Source organism: Hippocampus comes, unplaced genomic scaffold (genome assembly GCF_001891065.2).
Source record: "Hippocampus comes isolate QL1 unplaced genomic scaffold, H_comes_QL1_v1.1 scaffold17, whole genome shotgun sequence".
Taxonomy (NCBI): domain Eukaryota; kingdom Metazoa; phylum Chordata; class Actinopteri; order Syngnathiformes; family Syngnathidae; genus Hippocampus; species Hippocampus comes.
In genome coordinates, this window is record NW_017805002.1 from 796,253 (window position 1) to 811,773 (window position 15,521).

Here is a 15,521-nt window from a genome sequence, read left to right on the forward strand (position 1 = left end):
AACGAGTATAATTTTAAAAAAAAAAAAAAAAAAAAACCAAACACGATTTGTGTCAATTGTTAATTTTAGTGTACACCATAGGCCACAAAAAATAAAATAAATTCATAAAAACCAACGGGCAGCAGTTTGGACACCCCTGCTCTGAATAAAATTATCTTCCTTTTCTCCCAACGTACAAAACATCTTCCAGACAAAGTGTTGTTCCGATACGCAGACACCCAAAATAAATGCGTTAAAAGACTCTTTCTCACAATACTTACCACACGTACACACTTTTCTTTTTTTACATACCCCACCCAGACGACTTTGACTCCATGCTGGACCCAAACCCTGAGCTAAACCCACTACCGCCACTGGTGGAGTTTGCGCCCGCACCCCAGCCCAGGCTGGCCGAGCCGGCGCCGTAGTTGCTGTTGCCGGCGCTGAACGACTGACTCTGGTCTCGACTGGAGCTGGTGCCGCTGGTGCCACTGGCCGACGAGGATGACTGCTGTTGGCTGGCCAGCATGCCCATCATCCCCCAACTGCTCTGCAGGGCCGCCTGCGCCGCCGCCATCATTGCCGGGTTCAGGTTGAAGGAACCGAAATTGGCCATGTTACTGTTGGCGCCGCTCCCCATGCCGCTACGGCTGCCCCCGAAAGCCTGGGCGCCGAAGCCGTTTCCGAAACGCCCGGTGCGGTCAAACTGCCTGTTGCCGTGTTTGGGTTCTGCGTTTGAGATGTGGACACTAACGCCTTTGATGATCAAGTCTTCACCGCATAGAGATTGAGCAACCTAGGAGGGTCGGGGCAGAGAAACAACACCGCTGTCAACTTGGAGCAGCTCGCAAAGATGTTTAGATTTTGCTGAAGTGGCAATGATCTAGAAGAATGGTAAAAGTGTTTCCCCGCCTGCATTGAGTCACAGCGCGAGTCATATTTTGACGAAATAAATATAGTGCTGTCAAGCGATTAAAAAATGTGTGAGATTAATTATGATCTGTAATTAATTGATCTAATTAATCTATATTTTAATCTCATCTAAAAAGTGCTGAGAAAAGCAAACCCCTATTTTCATTTTAAATTCATTACATTTGTTCAGGCAGATCAAAAGACAAAAAAGTGGCATTATGAAGTATTTCATTGTTTGTAAACAGACTTGAACAGATGCAAATGTAGCCATTCACTTGCTGCAATAGTCGAGACTAGTCCCAAGTCCTACCTGCAACTTTTAGTTTCGACCACCAAGGTGAATATCACTGTTTAGTTTGTTTTTGTAAATCTCCAAATGATTACAAAATAAAAATAAAAATAGAACATCAGGTCCAGAAAAAGTGCTTAGGTTAACATATCAAAAATAGTAAGAACACTTTTCTGAGCAATTCAAGTACTGAACACGGAACTTGCTTCAGATAATAAATAAAACAGACCCTTAAAGCACAGTGCTATAAGTTAGCACTTCAGAAATAACACTGTTCATCATAGAGGTAAGATCTTAAGCCCGAGCCCGACTCGACCCGAAATTCGGGTTCAGGTCAGGCCGGGCTTCTCTCTCGCTGACTTTTTTTTTAAAATTTATGTTTAGTGCGCTGAGGCGTTTCGAGGCCGTGAATAGTTTTGGCCAACACCGTGAGACGTTAGAAAAAGGCAACCCACTTACAGAAACAGTGAAGTTAGAGATTAAAATTTAGATTAACGCGTTTAAAAAAACATAACTCGCTAAATAGGACTGTAATTAATTCTTCGCAATTAACGCGATAAATTGACACCTCTAAATATATATAGTATATTTTTAATTCCTTTAACATCTAATTTTATGAAGGAAAAAAAACATTTTTAGGAAGGTAAAAAGAACAATCTCATCACCTAATAAAAAGTTTTCATCTTAAGAGAGTCACGAAACACTTGTCCAAACAATACCTGATCATCTGCAAACGTGACAAAGGCAAATGCACGGAACGGCTTGGGGATGAAGACATCTGTGACTTCTCCGTACTGCATGAAGAACTGCCTCAGCTCGTCAGTGGTCATGTCTTCCGTGCAACGTCCCACGAACACTTTGCGGCTCCTCAGCGGCTCGTCTGGGCCTTGCTGTGAAGACAACATTAGTACCATCTTAGAAAAACAGGTGCTCAACACCATTAAATGTGTTGCCATGGAGTGTTGTGCTTGCGAGGACATTACCATATTCACCTTGGAGTTGGGGAATTTGCAGTCGCACCATCTGCCGTCAATCATGTGGCGCTGGGCGATGACTTTTTCTTGCGATTCGTACTCTGTGAACCGCACAAAGCCAAACCCTTTGGAGTTTCCTGACCTGCCATCTCGTTTTACCTGACCAGAGAACAAACGGCACACTCTGGTGGCTGATCGGCAACCCAGGCGAATATGCAACAAGGATATTTTAACCAAGGTCATGTGGCCTTACCTGTACCATGATGACTTCGCCAAAAGTGCTGAAGTAGTCCTTCAGGTCTTGCTCTGTAGTTTTCCAAGGAAGACCCAACACGATCAGGTCAGATGTCTTCATGTCTCCCCGCTTCATTTTCACAGCTGATGAGGCATCGATTTCTTCCATTTTCCTTTTGTTATCTGCGTATAAGAGACACTGGTTTTGCTGTCGCACGAAATCTCCGAAATATTTTCTTGTCATGATTTGTTTGTCTTACGCAAGTCTGCAAGCTTCATGCGAACACACAAAACATCATAGAAAGGAGAAAGAAACTAGCATTGCTGTCGGTGCAGCAACACAATGCTCACAGGTTTACATTCTTCATTTCTCTGTAAAAATTATTACAGCCTCTTACTGAGGTGCTCTAACGGTTTTCTTCTGGTATTTATTTCTTGACAGCCCCCTGGTGTCCACGGTGCGCACACCAGAACAAGGAGCACAATGTCCATTGAAAAATAATGGCGCACAAACTGTTACATTCTCTAAAGCACAATACAAAACACTGATATTCATATTATTACAAACATGTTATAAATGGAGCTGAGCGATATGATGATATACCGCGATGACAATACAATAGATTCGATGTATTTTTTGTAGGTCTGGAACCCAGCATGGCATTTCCATTCATTAATTTCCACGGGGAAAGACGATTTGAGGTACCAGTGTTTAGTTAAAAGTGCAGCGATGGAAAAAAATTGAATTCGTATTTTAGGGATTTGTATTTGCATGCATCACCGCACGAAACTGACTGACAAAAATGGAATTAGGCGGGTTGGTGATGAAATGCTGCGATTGAAAATGCAAATAAAACGTGCTTTAAAGGCCGCGCCATGTCGCAAAGTGAACATCCCGAACTGAAAAACGTTACCATTTCTCGCTTTCTCTCTCACTCACCCAACACACACACACACACACACACACACACACACACACACACACACACACACACACACAAAATCACATTTGTGGAATAATAATACAGTGACCGACCACCCCCCGGCAGACCAATGACGCCGACACTGTGCGCCTGGAGAGTAAGTATCAAGTTTATACTATCAATTACGTGCCACTCTGCCAGTCGTTTCGAGGGGCGGAGGGAAATAAACAAACATGTGATTTGATTTCGTTTACCTTTCGGGTAGTTGACCACGTACACCATGTTCCCCCAACCAGTCTCCGGGGCGTGCAGGACGCCCTCGACGATCCGCACGCCACGCATGCACTGGGACACGGGACTCCTGAACCGGAGGCCGCACGCTCCAGGGAACTGGGCCGACACCGTCGACAGCAGAACGGTGCCGTCGTCCTCGGACGGGATCTCCATTGGCTCCTCGTTCTCCTCCTCGGCCACTCGGACGTACACTTCGGCCATTTGTCCGGGGTTACGACGTCTAATGTAACTAGAGGCACTGGATGAGTCCAGCAAAGTTTTTAAATGAATGATTAAAACGAATTGTTGTATGTAATTGTGGGTGTTTTTTAGGTTTAAACATAAATTATCTTAGGTGAGAGCGAACAAGAATCGAGTTACACTTGCGTGTCGGTTCTTTGTTCGTTCCAACAGTGTTGAATGTCAACAACACACTAAAAGTACCTCTTAACTGCATTAACGTCCATGAAAACTCGACAAAACAAAACAAAAAACCGTCCTCGTCTTTACACTGCTCGGCAGCAATTATGTTTCTATACAATATCGTCTCACCCTGAAATACGACACAAGTGTTTTGTTGTTGTTCCACGGGGTACAACACTCACACCGCCATATACGTTCGTCGAAACAGGATTACCTAAGAGAAGCAGGAAACGCGTAATCAAAAACGGATGGATTTATTTGGCGGTGGTGAATTAATCATTGTTTCGTTGTTGTTTCGCGTCGCACAACACCACTAAGAGCAGCCCTTTTAATTCGAAACCTTACTCAATTTCAAAAGAGTTGCTGCCGCATACAGGTTTTATGATTTTAGTTTCTTTTGTTAGTTGCGGTGTTTTTTTTTTATTGTAGAACCACCCCATTTTGAATCCTGACATGGTACAGTCCCCACAGCTAGACTTTGTTCCGAAACGATAGCAAGATGGCCGTCCACCTGCATTCTGTGTAAACGATAACAATCAAATCGTGTCGGATTTTGTGGCCGAGGAGATTGTTCCTTTGTGACAATTTTCATATCACATTGTACATACATCACATAGTTTCATCTATGTTGCTTACGTAACAAGATGAGCGTTGAATAATAAAAACCAAGAGTACTCCATCAGTGTAAAGTAAAAGTGCACAGCATGGTGTCACTGGTGGTTTGGAAGCCAATCGCGCCAGCCAAATAGTTCTAAAGTTTTGGGTTCGAATTTCAGCTCCGGCCTTCCAGTCTCCCCTACTTTGTTTCCTCCTGAAATTTAATTGATTAAAATGTATTCTCATGAAATATTTTAACTCAAATGTAATGGCAGCGTGCCTGCGTGGGGTTTCTCCCACATTCCAGAAACGTGCATGACAAGCTAAAGGAAGTCTTTAAATTGTCCCTAGGTGTGAGTGTGAGTGCGGATGGTTGTTCGTCTGTGTGTGTGCCCTGTGATTGGCTGTCAGCCAGTTCAGGGTGTACCCCAACTACTGCCTGAAGACTGGCTGAGATAGCCTACAGCAGGACCACGACCCTTGGTGAAGATAAGCTGATTTGGAAATGGGTGGGTGGATGTAAACGCATCTAATTCACAGTAGAGGTTCTGGGTTTGAATCGGTCATTTGCATGTTCTCACCGGATTTTCCCACATTGTAAAATCATGAATGTTCGCTTCATTAAGACTGAGTGAGATTGTGGAGGGTTGTCTTGTTTTTATGTGCGCTTGCAAGTGATTGGTGATCGATGTACAAGGTATTGTATAAGTCAGTGGTTCTCAACCCTTTTTCATTGATGTACCTCGTGTGATTTTTCTTCCAGCCAAACACCCACTGTAAAGCATTTTGAATGAAGAAAAAAAAACCAGCTAGCCAAATAGGTCCATGGGACTGCAAAAACAACACTGCAAGATAACTCTCAAACAGCTTTTTTATTACATCTTCAATCAATAACAGTACATTTTAGTACAGTATCTATCTTGCATCCAGCTCACCGTGGAACACCAAGAGACTGAAAGTAAATACCAAAAAAAAAAAAAAAAAAGTGGAAAGCTACATAAAGGTGCAGAGCTCTAGTATATTCATGGAAACAAGGTGGAGGGAGCAGGAAAATCCATCTGGAGTTGAATCGCATTTTCACTGGTGGCCACACACACAAAATACATTACATTTATTGAAGTACATCATTGTAGAGAAAGGAAAAAGTGAGAATGTCACACATTAACAAAAGTGCTTCTGTATACAGTGAAATGTTGCCATTCAGATGTTCTGCTTTTTCAATTTAAGACCAAAAGAAAATAGAAAAAAAGTGTAATATGGACACTGTGTGTATGTGTGTTTTGTTCCATTAAGTGAAGATTTGAAAGAGAGAAAAAAGCTTGCCAAAGATAAATTATCAGAATGATTGTTATATTCTGAAATGTTTGCGTCAATATAACTGGTAAGCATATTTGAGACGAGATATGCAGTCTCTTGCTCACTATGGCGCATAGCATTACCAGTTATTAGTATGGAGAGTCGGCACCCCAAAAATGACTGATTAGGTTTAAATCAATAGGAACCAAAATGGAAAAAAAAAAAAAAATCTAGGAGTTTTTTTTCATTTATTTTTATTATTTTAGCACCACTGAAAGCAAGTCTACAGCATGCACATCTAAATTAAGTTGTGTCAGACAAAATTAAATGTCTCAACTTAAAAACAGACCATTTTTTTCAGACATTGATTTTTTTTTTGTACATTTCATTCACAGAGTTGCAACTGCAGTCCCAACCAAAGGAAGTGTCTATTTAGTAAGGTGAGGTGTTTCACCCAAAAAACTGGATACTAAACACAAGACCCGAAGCCTCCCCACCCACCCCAATTCATATCATAAAATCAAACTACTGCCCGTCCTCTGCCGAGATAATCTCAGCACTTGCCTTGCTGCACCATTTCTTCCCACCCAAAATCAATGGCATGTAAAATAATTAAAGAGGGAGAGATGTGGGGGTTATAACTGGACAAAGTTACTCAAAAGAACTCCTTTTTGCACCGGAATGAGTATTCATAACTTAGAGCATGTGCTTGGTTAGTTAACATTGTATTAGTTGAGAGGCAAAGCTTCATGTGCAAAAGGCTGTGATGGAAACAAAAAGAAAAAAAACAAAACAAAAAAAAAAAAACAGCTAGTATATAAATACATTAGACATTTTGGAAAAGCTGCTTGTGTAATATGATCCAAGCTTTTTTTTTTAAACTTCTGCATGTTTTTCTCTTGTCGCTCATTCGTGATTTAACTGGATTAGAAAGGACAAGCTGTCATTCAAACATATCTAAAACCACTAAAGAAATACGAACCCCCCAAAAAAGCCATTGAGTAACAAGCCGTCTGAAAAGAATTCTAAAAAAAAAAAAAAAAAAAAGTTAAATAATTTGTACAATTACACTCCAACATTTGCTTTCAAGACACACGTTTGAATGGGATGATAGTGTTGCTTTTTTTCTTTTTCTTTCTCTCTCAAGATAACATGAAATGGTCCGAGAAGGAATGCACAAGTTTCTGATTTGATATCACAGGAGATCCTTTCTTTAATTAGGTGATAAGACAATTGTGCTCTTCTTTGTGTGGGAAAGGATTGTTTTTCCCTTCGACATTTTTTGTGGTGTCCAAGTCAGTTTGAAACAGTGTTGAAGAAGATGCTGTGAACATTCTGAAGTGGTAATGGTCTTCCAGTCGGCTTTGGAGTTAAAAGGACATCTAGGGAGCAAAGACGAGAGGCAGATGTAAAACAAAAACACTCCGCTTTTTGATCCAGATTGCACAGACTGTTTATGACAATGTTCTGTTCCTACGAGATATAACTTGATGTCTATCACTAACCTATGTTCATGTAGTTGTAAAGTCAGAATTACAGCTAATATTTACATGGAAAAACACTTGCATTATAAAAAGGGGGCATCTACAGTACATTGAAGTTGAGACATTTAATGGCGGTGAGTTCATTTGTACAAATGCATTTCAATTCTATTACTCGAGGTGCAAGTAGTAGTATTTTTAGAATTGAGTATTCTATTCATCCCATTGATTAGACTGGATAGAGATTGCTTTTTGCATTATTAAGCAACCAGAGACACACGTGAGGTGTTTGTGTTATTTTTGTCCACGTGGTCACCATCCTCACATACAACTTTAGTATCTGTGACCTTGACTATGTATGTCTTTACAAGACAATGCCTGACCTGGTAAGTGACATGGGCGTCAACCAATACAACTGCAGAGCTGGCTGTTCCAGAGCTGCCAACTCTTACATATTTTCCGTATTTTGTTACGCAGTAAGATTTGTACACAGTCATAGCCATTGATGCAATTGGACCAACACACACGCACATGCACTTTAGTTATGGCACATCCATCCATTCTGTAATCCGCTTATCCTCACAAGGGTCGCAGGGGGCGTGCTGGAGCCTATCCCAGCTGTCTTCGGGCAGTGGGGGGGGGGGGGGTACACCCTGGACTGGTTGCCAGCCAATTGCAGGGCGCATAGAGACAAACATCCATTTGTGCTCACAATAACACCAAGGGACAATTCCGAGTGTTCCGTTAACCAGACTGGCATGTTTTTGGAATGTGGGAGGAAACCGGAGTACCCGGAGAAAACCCAGAACATGCAAACTCCACACAGAAAGGTCAGAGCCAGAATCGAACCCTGCAGCGTGCTGCCCATATTTTTAATATACATCTCCCCATCCATCCATTTTCCAATCCGCTTTATCCTCATAAGGGTCGCAGGGGGTGCTGGAGCCGATCCCAGGTGTCTTCGGGCAGTAGGCGAGGGACACCGGCACACAGAGACGAAAAAACATCCATGCTCACACTCACACCTAGGGACAATTTAGAATGTTCAATCAGCCTGCCATGCATGTTGGCCTGCGTGGGGTTTCTCCGGGTACGCCGGTTTCCTCCCACATTCCAAAAACATGCATGGCAGGCCGATTGAACACTCTAAATTGTCCCTAGGTATGAGTGTGAGCACGGAAGGTTGTTCATCTCTGTGTGCCCTGCGATTGGCTGGCAACCGGTTCAGGGTGTTCCCCGCCTACTGCCCGAAGACAACTGGGATAGGCTCCAGCACCCCTCGCGACCCTTGTGAGGATAAGGCGGTTCAGAAAACGAATGAATGAATGAATGAATACACGCACACACACAAAAAAAAACACACACACACACACACACACACACACACACACACACACACACACACACACAAACAATTGCTTTTCTGTATTTTGCACATTCCGTTGTAAACCAGTTATTAATTTGCTCAAAGTGGAAACAAAATAAAGAAACAAATTGTCGTGAGGAAGGGCGGTTCAGAAAAATGGATGGGGAACAATACATTCCATGTCAAGGAACAATAATTTAGTATAACTACTGTACATTCTCATCTGTACATGGGTGATGCAATAAACATGTTGAAATAAATTAGAATCACAGAGTAATGATTATGTTGTGTGGCAAAAATAGTTGGACCATAATTGTCTAAAGCGTCCGAGACTTAACACACATTTTGTTTGTTTTGGCTTGCGACAGAGTTCAAATTAGCTCAGCAACTCTTGGACACTCACGTATGTGAACAAAAGTGTCACTGAACTCAAGTCATAACATTTACCAAGCGGGCGTCTATTGGAGAGACGCACATTTGTTTCACAGCGGAACGATTGATTAGAATTCAGTGGCTGACATTTGATCTGTCACCATACACTAGTATTAACGAATGGGGAGAAAAAAAAAACCTTCAGGCTTCAATTCCAGATCTTCAGGAAGCTGTCCCAGGATCCTGTGGCAACCGCCATGCCATCATCAGTCACGCCCAGGCAGCTCACGCGGTTGTCATGGCCAGCCAACACACCTAGAGAGGTAAAAATAAAGAAAGAAAACCTTAAAGGGGACATACGAATGAGCATTCACTTTTAAATGGCTTGTATACAAAGAAAAAAGTACGACAGAGAACCATGCTGTGAGACACCTCCTCTGGCAATCAGCAGGGATGTTTTAGAACGACAGTTATGTTTGGAACGATGGCTCGATGAATCCCGAATGACAGTCAGAGCACGCCGTCACTCGGAATCCTTGTGTTCATGAGCGAAGAATCTGTGACACTGGCAATCATACTCCCCCGCGTCACGAATGACGACGTCGGTCTGCTTACTAAGACTGGTATTGATGTTTGGACTCACCGGCACGGTCAGCCTTTAGTGTGTCCCACACGTTGCAGTTGAAATCGTCATATCCGGCCAGGAGGAGACGGCCGCTCTTGGAGAACGCCACTGAGGTGATGCCGCAGATGATGTTGTCATGGGAGTAGATCATCAATTCCTGATCGGCGCGCAGGTCAAACAGCCTGCAGGTGGCATCATCCGAGCCGGTGGCAAAGGCGTTGCCATTGGGGAAGAACTGGAACCCAAAACATTCGTAAACACAAGGACATCCGAAAGTACACTACTCACAAATAGGTTGGGATTTTCGACTTTCAGGTCAAGGTTTAGGATGCACCTAAAATGCGTTGTCACCTTTACAGCGCATCTTAATTTGACAATGACTCAACTTTGGAATGCGCAAGGCCAATTGTTAAATATTTCAATACTATTTGCACAACTTACTTGAGCTGAACGCCAAAAGTCCTAACCGTCCGACTATTATGCCTTTCGGTGACCCAACCAGACACTCAATCGCTGTTGCAACCTGCCGATGGCACAACTTGAGGCTCATCAATGGCCACTCCCCACCTGAGAACAGCTTGTTTGAAGTCTCGCGATGGCAAAGTACCATGGCAAGCCCATTAAACAGCTCGACTGGGTTTGTGTTGCAGACATACTTTAGGTTCAGCTACTCAAAAAGAAAAAAAATAAATCAGATAACCACAACTACATTCTTCCTATTCACAATTGGTACGTTTGATCATTTGGTAGGTGTAATCTTTATCTAATGACGTAAAAAGGGCTGTTCAATTTCCAAATAACGATGCGATATATCGGGCCATTAAACACCTCCTGTAAATGTTACCCTTTCGTTCTTTGTCGTAGAAAAGCATGTTGTGCAAAAAGTAACAAAACACTCAACAGTTGGGTATGGGCATTCACTAGTTGAGAAAAAGTCAAGTTATAGGGTGTTTCAGGTTCATCATGAAACTTCACCCAAAAGTCAAATATCCCTCACATTTTGTGGGTAACTGAAGTTGCTTCTCTAAAAACGGCCGCAGGCTTACACAGATGGCATTGATGTCGGACTCATGGCCGGTGAAGGTCTGTCTGCACATGCCCTCTCGCACATCCCAGAGTTTGGCCGAAGCGTCGCAGGCACCGGAGACAAATAATCGGGAATCCGGGGCCAAAGAGAGGCTCATGACGTCACCCGTGTGCCCGGCAAACGTGGTCGTCTGCTGGCCGGTTTCAATATCCCAAAGGGCACTGTCACATGGCAAAAACACGTTCTCTTACAAGCTGGGGCATTTGGAAAATGGCTTATCAAAACACTCTGCTTTCCCTTACCAGGTGGTGTCTCCCGAGCTTGTAACAATCTGGTTGTCATCAAGGAAACGACAGCAGGAGAGGTATCCTAAAATGGAGGCACACACCAGGACAGTCATCTAAATATTTGCTTCATCCGACATACAAACTTGGCCGTCTTGGCCGTAGTGCCATTTCAAAAAAGCAAGACGACTTAAGAGTTGTAAATACAAATGTACTTTTTCATTACCGGCACCAGTTTTAACCAAAGCAGAACATGGTGACTTTCATCTATTTATTTTAACGAATTTAACTTTACTATGGGCCAATTAAACCTGCAACATAACATGGTTATATGAGTTGTGGTAATACAGGTTTGAAATGTTCTAAGCATGACCACTGTGCCCAAATATGCCCTACAACAGTGATCTCCAACCACAGTTGTGTGTGCAGAGAGAGAGATCATCAGATGTGCTATGGAAAATGATCCCATTTCGCTTAGTTGGTCCAACAACGACCCTTTATTTACTCTAAATACTTTTCTGTGATCATCTAGCTATGCCTACAACATAGTGACATGCAGAACTATTAAAGGCCCTCCCAATAGACGACAGAAAGAAGTTAACATTTGTTGCCATTCATGAGTAAATTGAGGCAAAAATCATTACTTTTTGTGACATTTATGTGGTGGTGTGCTCTAAGTTTCATATGCTAAAACTGCTAAAAATGTGCCTCTGCTAAATAAAAGGTTGCGCAACACAACCAAAGCCAATACCTGTGTGTCCGGCGAGCTCGCGGCTCACGCGCACGTTGCCCTCGCGGGTTTTGAGGTTGTAAATAGAGCAGATATTGTCTAAGCCGCCGCATGCCACGTAATTTCCTGAAGGTGCATACGCGCACGTCATGACCCAGGAAGAACGAAGTGGAATGGCGTGGACCTACAATGAGAGTCGACAGCACATATTTGAAATACCCAACTTTCTCGAACAGATGGCTTTTATGACCTCTGGTGATTCAAGACAACATTTGACACACTTCAAAGACTAAAAAGTTGCCAGACACTATCTATTGTAACATATTCCAATAGCCTACTCAAAAATTATATTTGACCACAGTTCTTTGCATGTGACAGGTTCAAAGATGTGGCTCTGGCGCAGCATTGTGCTGCATAGCCCGTCCAGAATCAGAAAAATGACTTGCCTTGTTTGTGGTATAGCTGTCCCAAATAATTAGTTTGCCATCCTGAGAAGCACTGACCAAAAGCCTTAAAAAAAAAAATTCATCGAAAAGTTTACTTTTGTTAGTTACAGCAACACGAATGGCATCCCATACAAGATTGGACATAAAAGCGGAGTGTGCCATTAAGCTTACCTGGAATCTGTTCCCCAGTGCATGGCATAGATTTTGGCCAGATGACCCCTCAATGTTCGTCTGGTACGCATCTGAATTCGCCCAACGGGATCGATGTTGGCCGTGATCTGAAAAACAAGACAAAAACTCATTTGTTTTTCAGCAGAAGAAATGGTCAGTTTTGGTTTCATAAAAGTGCAGCGCACAGTTGGCTACACACACACGCTCACATTACAAACTTTTTTCTTTAATCAAAACAAAGCGTGACAATTGTGAAGTGGAATGAAATGCATTTCACATATTTTTAAATGAAAAAAAAAACTGAAAAGTGGGGCATGCAAAATTATTTGCCGCACGCCTTGAGTTAACACTTTGTAGAATCACCTTTTGCTGCGATTACGGCTGCAAGTCTTATGGGGAATGTCTCATCGCGAGTTTTGCACATCTAGAGACTAACATTTTTGCCCACTCTTCCTTGCAAAACACCTCAAACTCAAGATTAGATGCAGAGCATTTGTGAACAGCAGTTTTCAGATCTTTCAACAGATTCTCGATTGGATTCAGGTCTGGACTTTGACCTGGCCATTCTAACAGCTGGATATGTTTAATTTTGAACCATTCTATTGTTAGATTTTGCTTCATGTTAGGATCATTCTCTTGTTGGAGGGTAAATCTTCATCTCAGTCTCAGGTCTTTCGCAGACTCCAACAGGTTTGCTTCCAAAATAGCCCTGTATTTGGCTCCACACACCCTCGACTCAGTTTAAAGCATTTCCCCTTGCCCCTGCTGAGGAAAAGCAGCTCCAGACCATGATGCTGCCATCACCATGTTTGACAGTGGGGATGGTGTGTTCAGGGTGATGTGCGGTGTTACCGTTGACGGCAAACATAACGTTTTGCATTTAGCCCAAAAAGTTCCATTTTGGTCTCATTTGACGAGAGCACCTGCTTCTACGTTTGGTGTGTCTTCCAGGCGGCTTAAGGTGAAATTCAAATGGGACATTTTATAGATTACTTTGAGAAATGGCCTTCTTGCCACTCTTCCATGAAGGCCAGATTTGTGCAGTGTGCAACTAATAGGTGTCCTCTTGCACATCCCTTCTCCACAACAGTATCTCGGACCTGCCTTGTGCGCTCCTTGGTCTTCTTGATGTTATTTGTGCTTAAGCAGACCTCTGAGACTATCACATGGTGGGTGCATTTACACTGAGATTGATGCCAAACAGGTGGACTCGATTTATTTACTTATTCTGGAGTGAGTTGGCTCCGCTGGCAGTAAAGGGGCCGAATAATATTGCATGCCCCGCATTTCAGTTTTTTTTAATTCTAAAGAAAGATTTAACATATTGTATGAATTGTCTTCCACTTCACAATGGTGTCCCCTTTGGTGTTGATTCTTCACAAAGAATTCAATTTTATAGCTATGTTTGAAGCCTGAAATATGACAAAAGGTCAATAAGTTCAAGGGGACCCAATACTTTTGCAAGCCATTGTAAGCAAGCACAAGCGGTGACTAGTTCCTTGTCATGTGTGGAGTGGCTTCCATTATAAAAATTGGTTAACATTAAAAATTGCTGCGTGTTCCGTGGAGTTTATGACGTGGCTGTTTACCTGTGATAGCGTGGCATCTGCACATGCTTTCCTGGCATCCTGTCAAGAAGGGAAAAAAATTAATCGAATCACACCATGCTTATTTTAATAGCATTGCAGAGTAAAAATAAGTCGTTGACTCACTCTGATTTGATTTTTGAGCTGCTCGGCCTCTTGGCGTAACTGGTCCAGTTCACTCATTTTACTCTTTTTCAGTTACCTCTCTCCAGCTATTGGGGCACTTGATCTATGAAAGAAATGTGGGCCATTAATTGATACAAAAGCACAGTCAAGCAAAGTGGCTCTTTAACTCAGACGCAACCACCTACTAGGCCTTAGATGCTGACACAAGAACAATGCGTACAGTTCACAGGCCATCCTTACTTTCCTGCCTCACTGCCATGGCATAATCCCAAACACTCGTGTCAGACAAATCCTGTTAAGACATGTTGCTCGACTGATATGGAAAAGTAGCTGTCATCCATCTGACCTCAATCCCTGGGATATTCCTAATATGTGTTCAGTAATCAATAACACACTTATATTAATAGGGAGACAAGGAATGGGCTGTAGTACTATGGTGCTTCTTACTCATTTAATAAATGGTAAAATGGCAAATAGACTGCGCTTATGTAGCACTTTATCGACACCATACGGTGCCCATAATGCTTTACAAAGCCACAAATTCACCCATTCACACACCGATGGGAAGCTGCTGCTATGCAAGGAGCTGCCAGGTCTACTGGAAGCACATTAGGGTTTCGTATCTTGCTCAAAGACACTTGGACATTGTGACAGGGTTGAGAATTGAACTTACAACCTTCAGGCTGGGGAACGACCAGTGTACCACTGAGCCATGAAGCCACATCTAATATACAACACAGGAGAGAATTTGACATTCAGCAGTCAACCCAGTCAATGCAATAAAGAGCCAGCTTTGCCAAGGGACAACATGACTGCGAGCAATTTTTTGCACACTTGGATCGATCATGTTAATTATTCAAAGAGCAGTACGTTAGCAAGCAGATGACATTTAAATGTTTTAAAATGGAGCCGGACTATATGTCTCTATTCTGTGCCAGACACAAGTCTGAAAACAGCTAGAAAACAATAGATGCATGAGGTTAAATGGTCCAAATTTTCCAATTTGGTTCACCCAATAACATATCACTCAGATACAAGGTTAATAGTAATGCAAGTGGAAATTGTCTTGAATCCACAGCAAAATCAAATGGCTTCTTCCTATGTTCCGCCAACCTCCTATGCTAATCAGTTTTTTTTTTCATGATTCAGCTAGGGGGGAAATAAATAAATAACATAAGCCTAACTGACTTTTTTGGCTGAGGTAATAAATATTTAACCTGCACAGCTGTCGAATTGTTTTTATTTTTTTTAATCTAATAACAACAAACCAACTATAGATCCTACTGTCCAATCATGGTAATGCATGTTGATTCATGTGGATAGTTAACGTGGCTACATATGTGCATATATATATATATATATATATATATAAACACACACACACACACACACACAAAATGGCACGAG

At 42.3% G+C, this 15,521-nt stretch overlaps 2 protein-coding genes across 5 annotated transcripts in view; both read right to left on the reverse strand.

Moving 5' to 3' along the window:
- Nucleotides 1–273: 273 nt before the first annotated feature.
- tardbpb (TAR DNA binding protein b) lies at nt 274–4,347 on the reverse strand. 3 transcript variants are annotated; one of them, XM_019856323.1, is made up of 5 exons: nt 3,566–4,344; nt 2,408–2,571; nt 2,173–2,313; nt 1,900–2,070; nt 274–775 (listed from the first exon to the last, which is right to left on the reverse strand). In XM_019856323.1, exons 1-5 carry the CDS (start codon nt 3,804–3,806, stop codon nt 284–286), a joined length of 1,209 nt encoding a protein of 402 aa, XP_019711882.1. In that variant the 5' UTR covers nt 3,807–4,344; the 3' UTR covers nt 274–283. The 3 variants fall into 3 exon arrangements, with proteins under 3 accessions (XP_019711882.1, XP_019711872.1, XP_019711864.1); XM_019856313.1 differs by having other exon boundaries at nt 2,164–2,313; nt 3,566–4,343; XM_019856305.1 differs by having other exon boundaries at nt 1,900–2,313; nt 3,566–4,347.
- A 1,110-nt stretch (nt 4,348–5,457) lies between these two features.
- gnb1b (guanine nucleotide binding protein (G protein), beta polypeptide 1b) overlaps nt 5,458–15,521 on the reverse strand; it is a 13,540-nt gene continuing 3,476 nt past the window's right edge. For both annotated transcript variants that reach the window (XM_019856344.1, XM_019856336.1), the window contains exons 2-11: nt 14,115–14,217; nt 13,992–14,030; nt 12,403–12,509; nt 12,232–12,295; nt 11,807–11,969; nt 11,074–11,140; nt 10,791–10,992; nt 9,763–9,979; nt 9,319–9,434; nt 5,458–7,282 (exon numbers count right to left, since the gene is read on the reverse strand). In XM_019856344.1, coding sequence (XP_019711903.1) covers nt 9,328–9,434; nt 9,763–9,979; nt 10,791–10,992; nt 11,074–11,140; nt 11,807–11,969; nt 12,232–12,295; nt 12,403–12,509; nt 13,992–14,030; nt 14,115–14,171 — 1,023 coding nt within the window. In that variant the 5' untranslated portion in view covers nt 14,172–14,217 and the 3' untranslated portion in view covers nt 5,458–7,282; nt 9,319–9,327. The remainder of the gene's footprint in view (nt 7,283–9,318; nt 9,435–9,762; nt 9,980–10,790; nt 10,993–11,073; nt 11,141–11,806; nt 11,970–12,231; nt 12,296–12,402; nt 12,510–13,991; nt 14,031–14,114; nt 14,218–15,521) is intronic.

Excerpts from the sequence above, each read along its gene's own strand:
- tardbpb (XM_019856305.1), bottom strand. The coding sequence starts at position 3,806 with ATGGCCGAAGTGTACGTCCGAGTGGCCGAGGAGGAGAACGAGGAGCCA. Across the intron at positions 2,572-3,565 it reads CGTGGTCAACTACCCGAAAG|ATAACAAAAGGAAAATGGAA; the intron begins GTAAACGAAATC and ends TCTTATACGCAG. Across the intron at positions 2,314-2,407 it reads GCGAAGTCATCATGGTACAG|GTAAAACGAGATGGCAGGTC; the intron begins GTAAGGCCACAT and ends TTCTCTGGTCAG.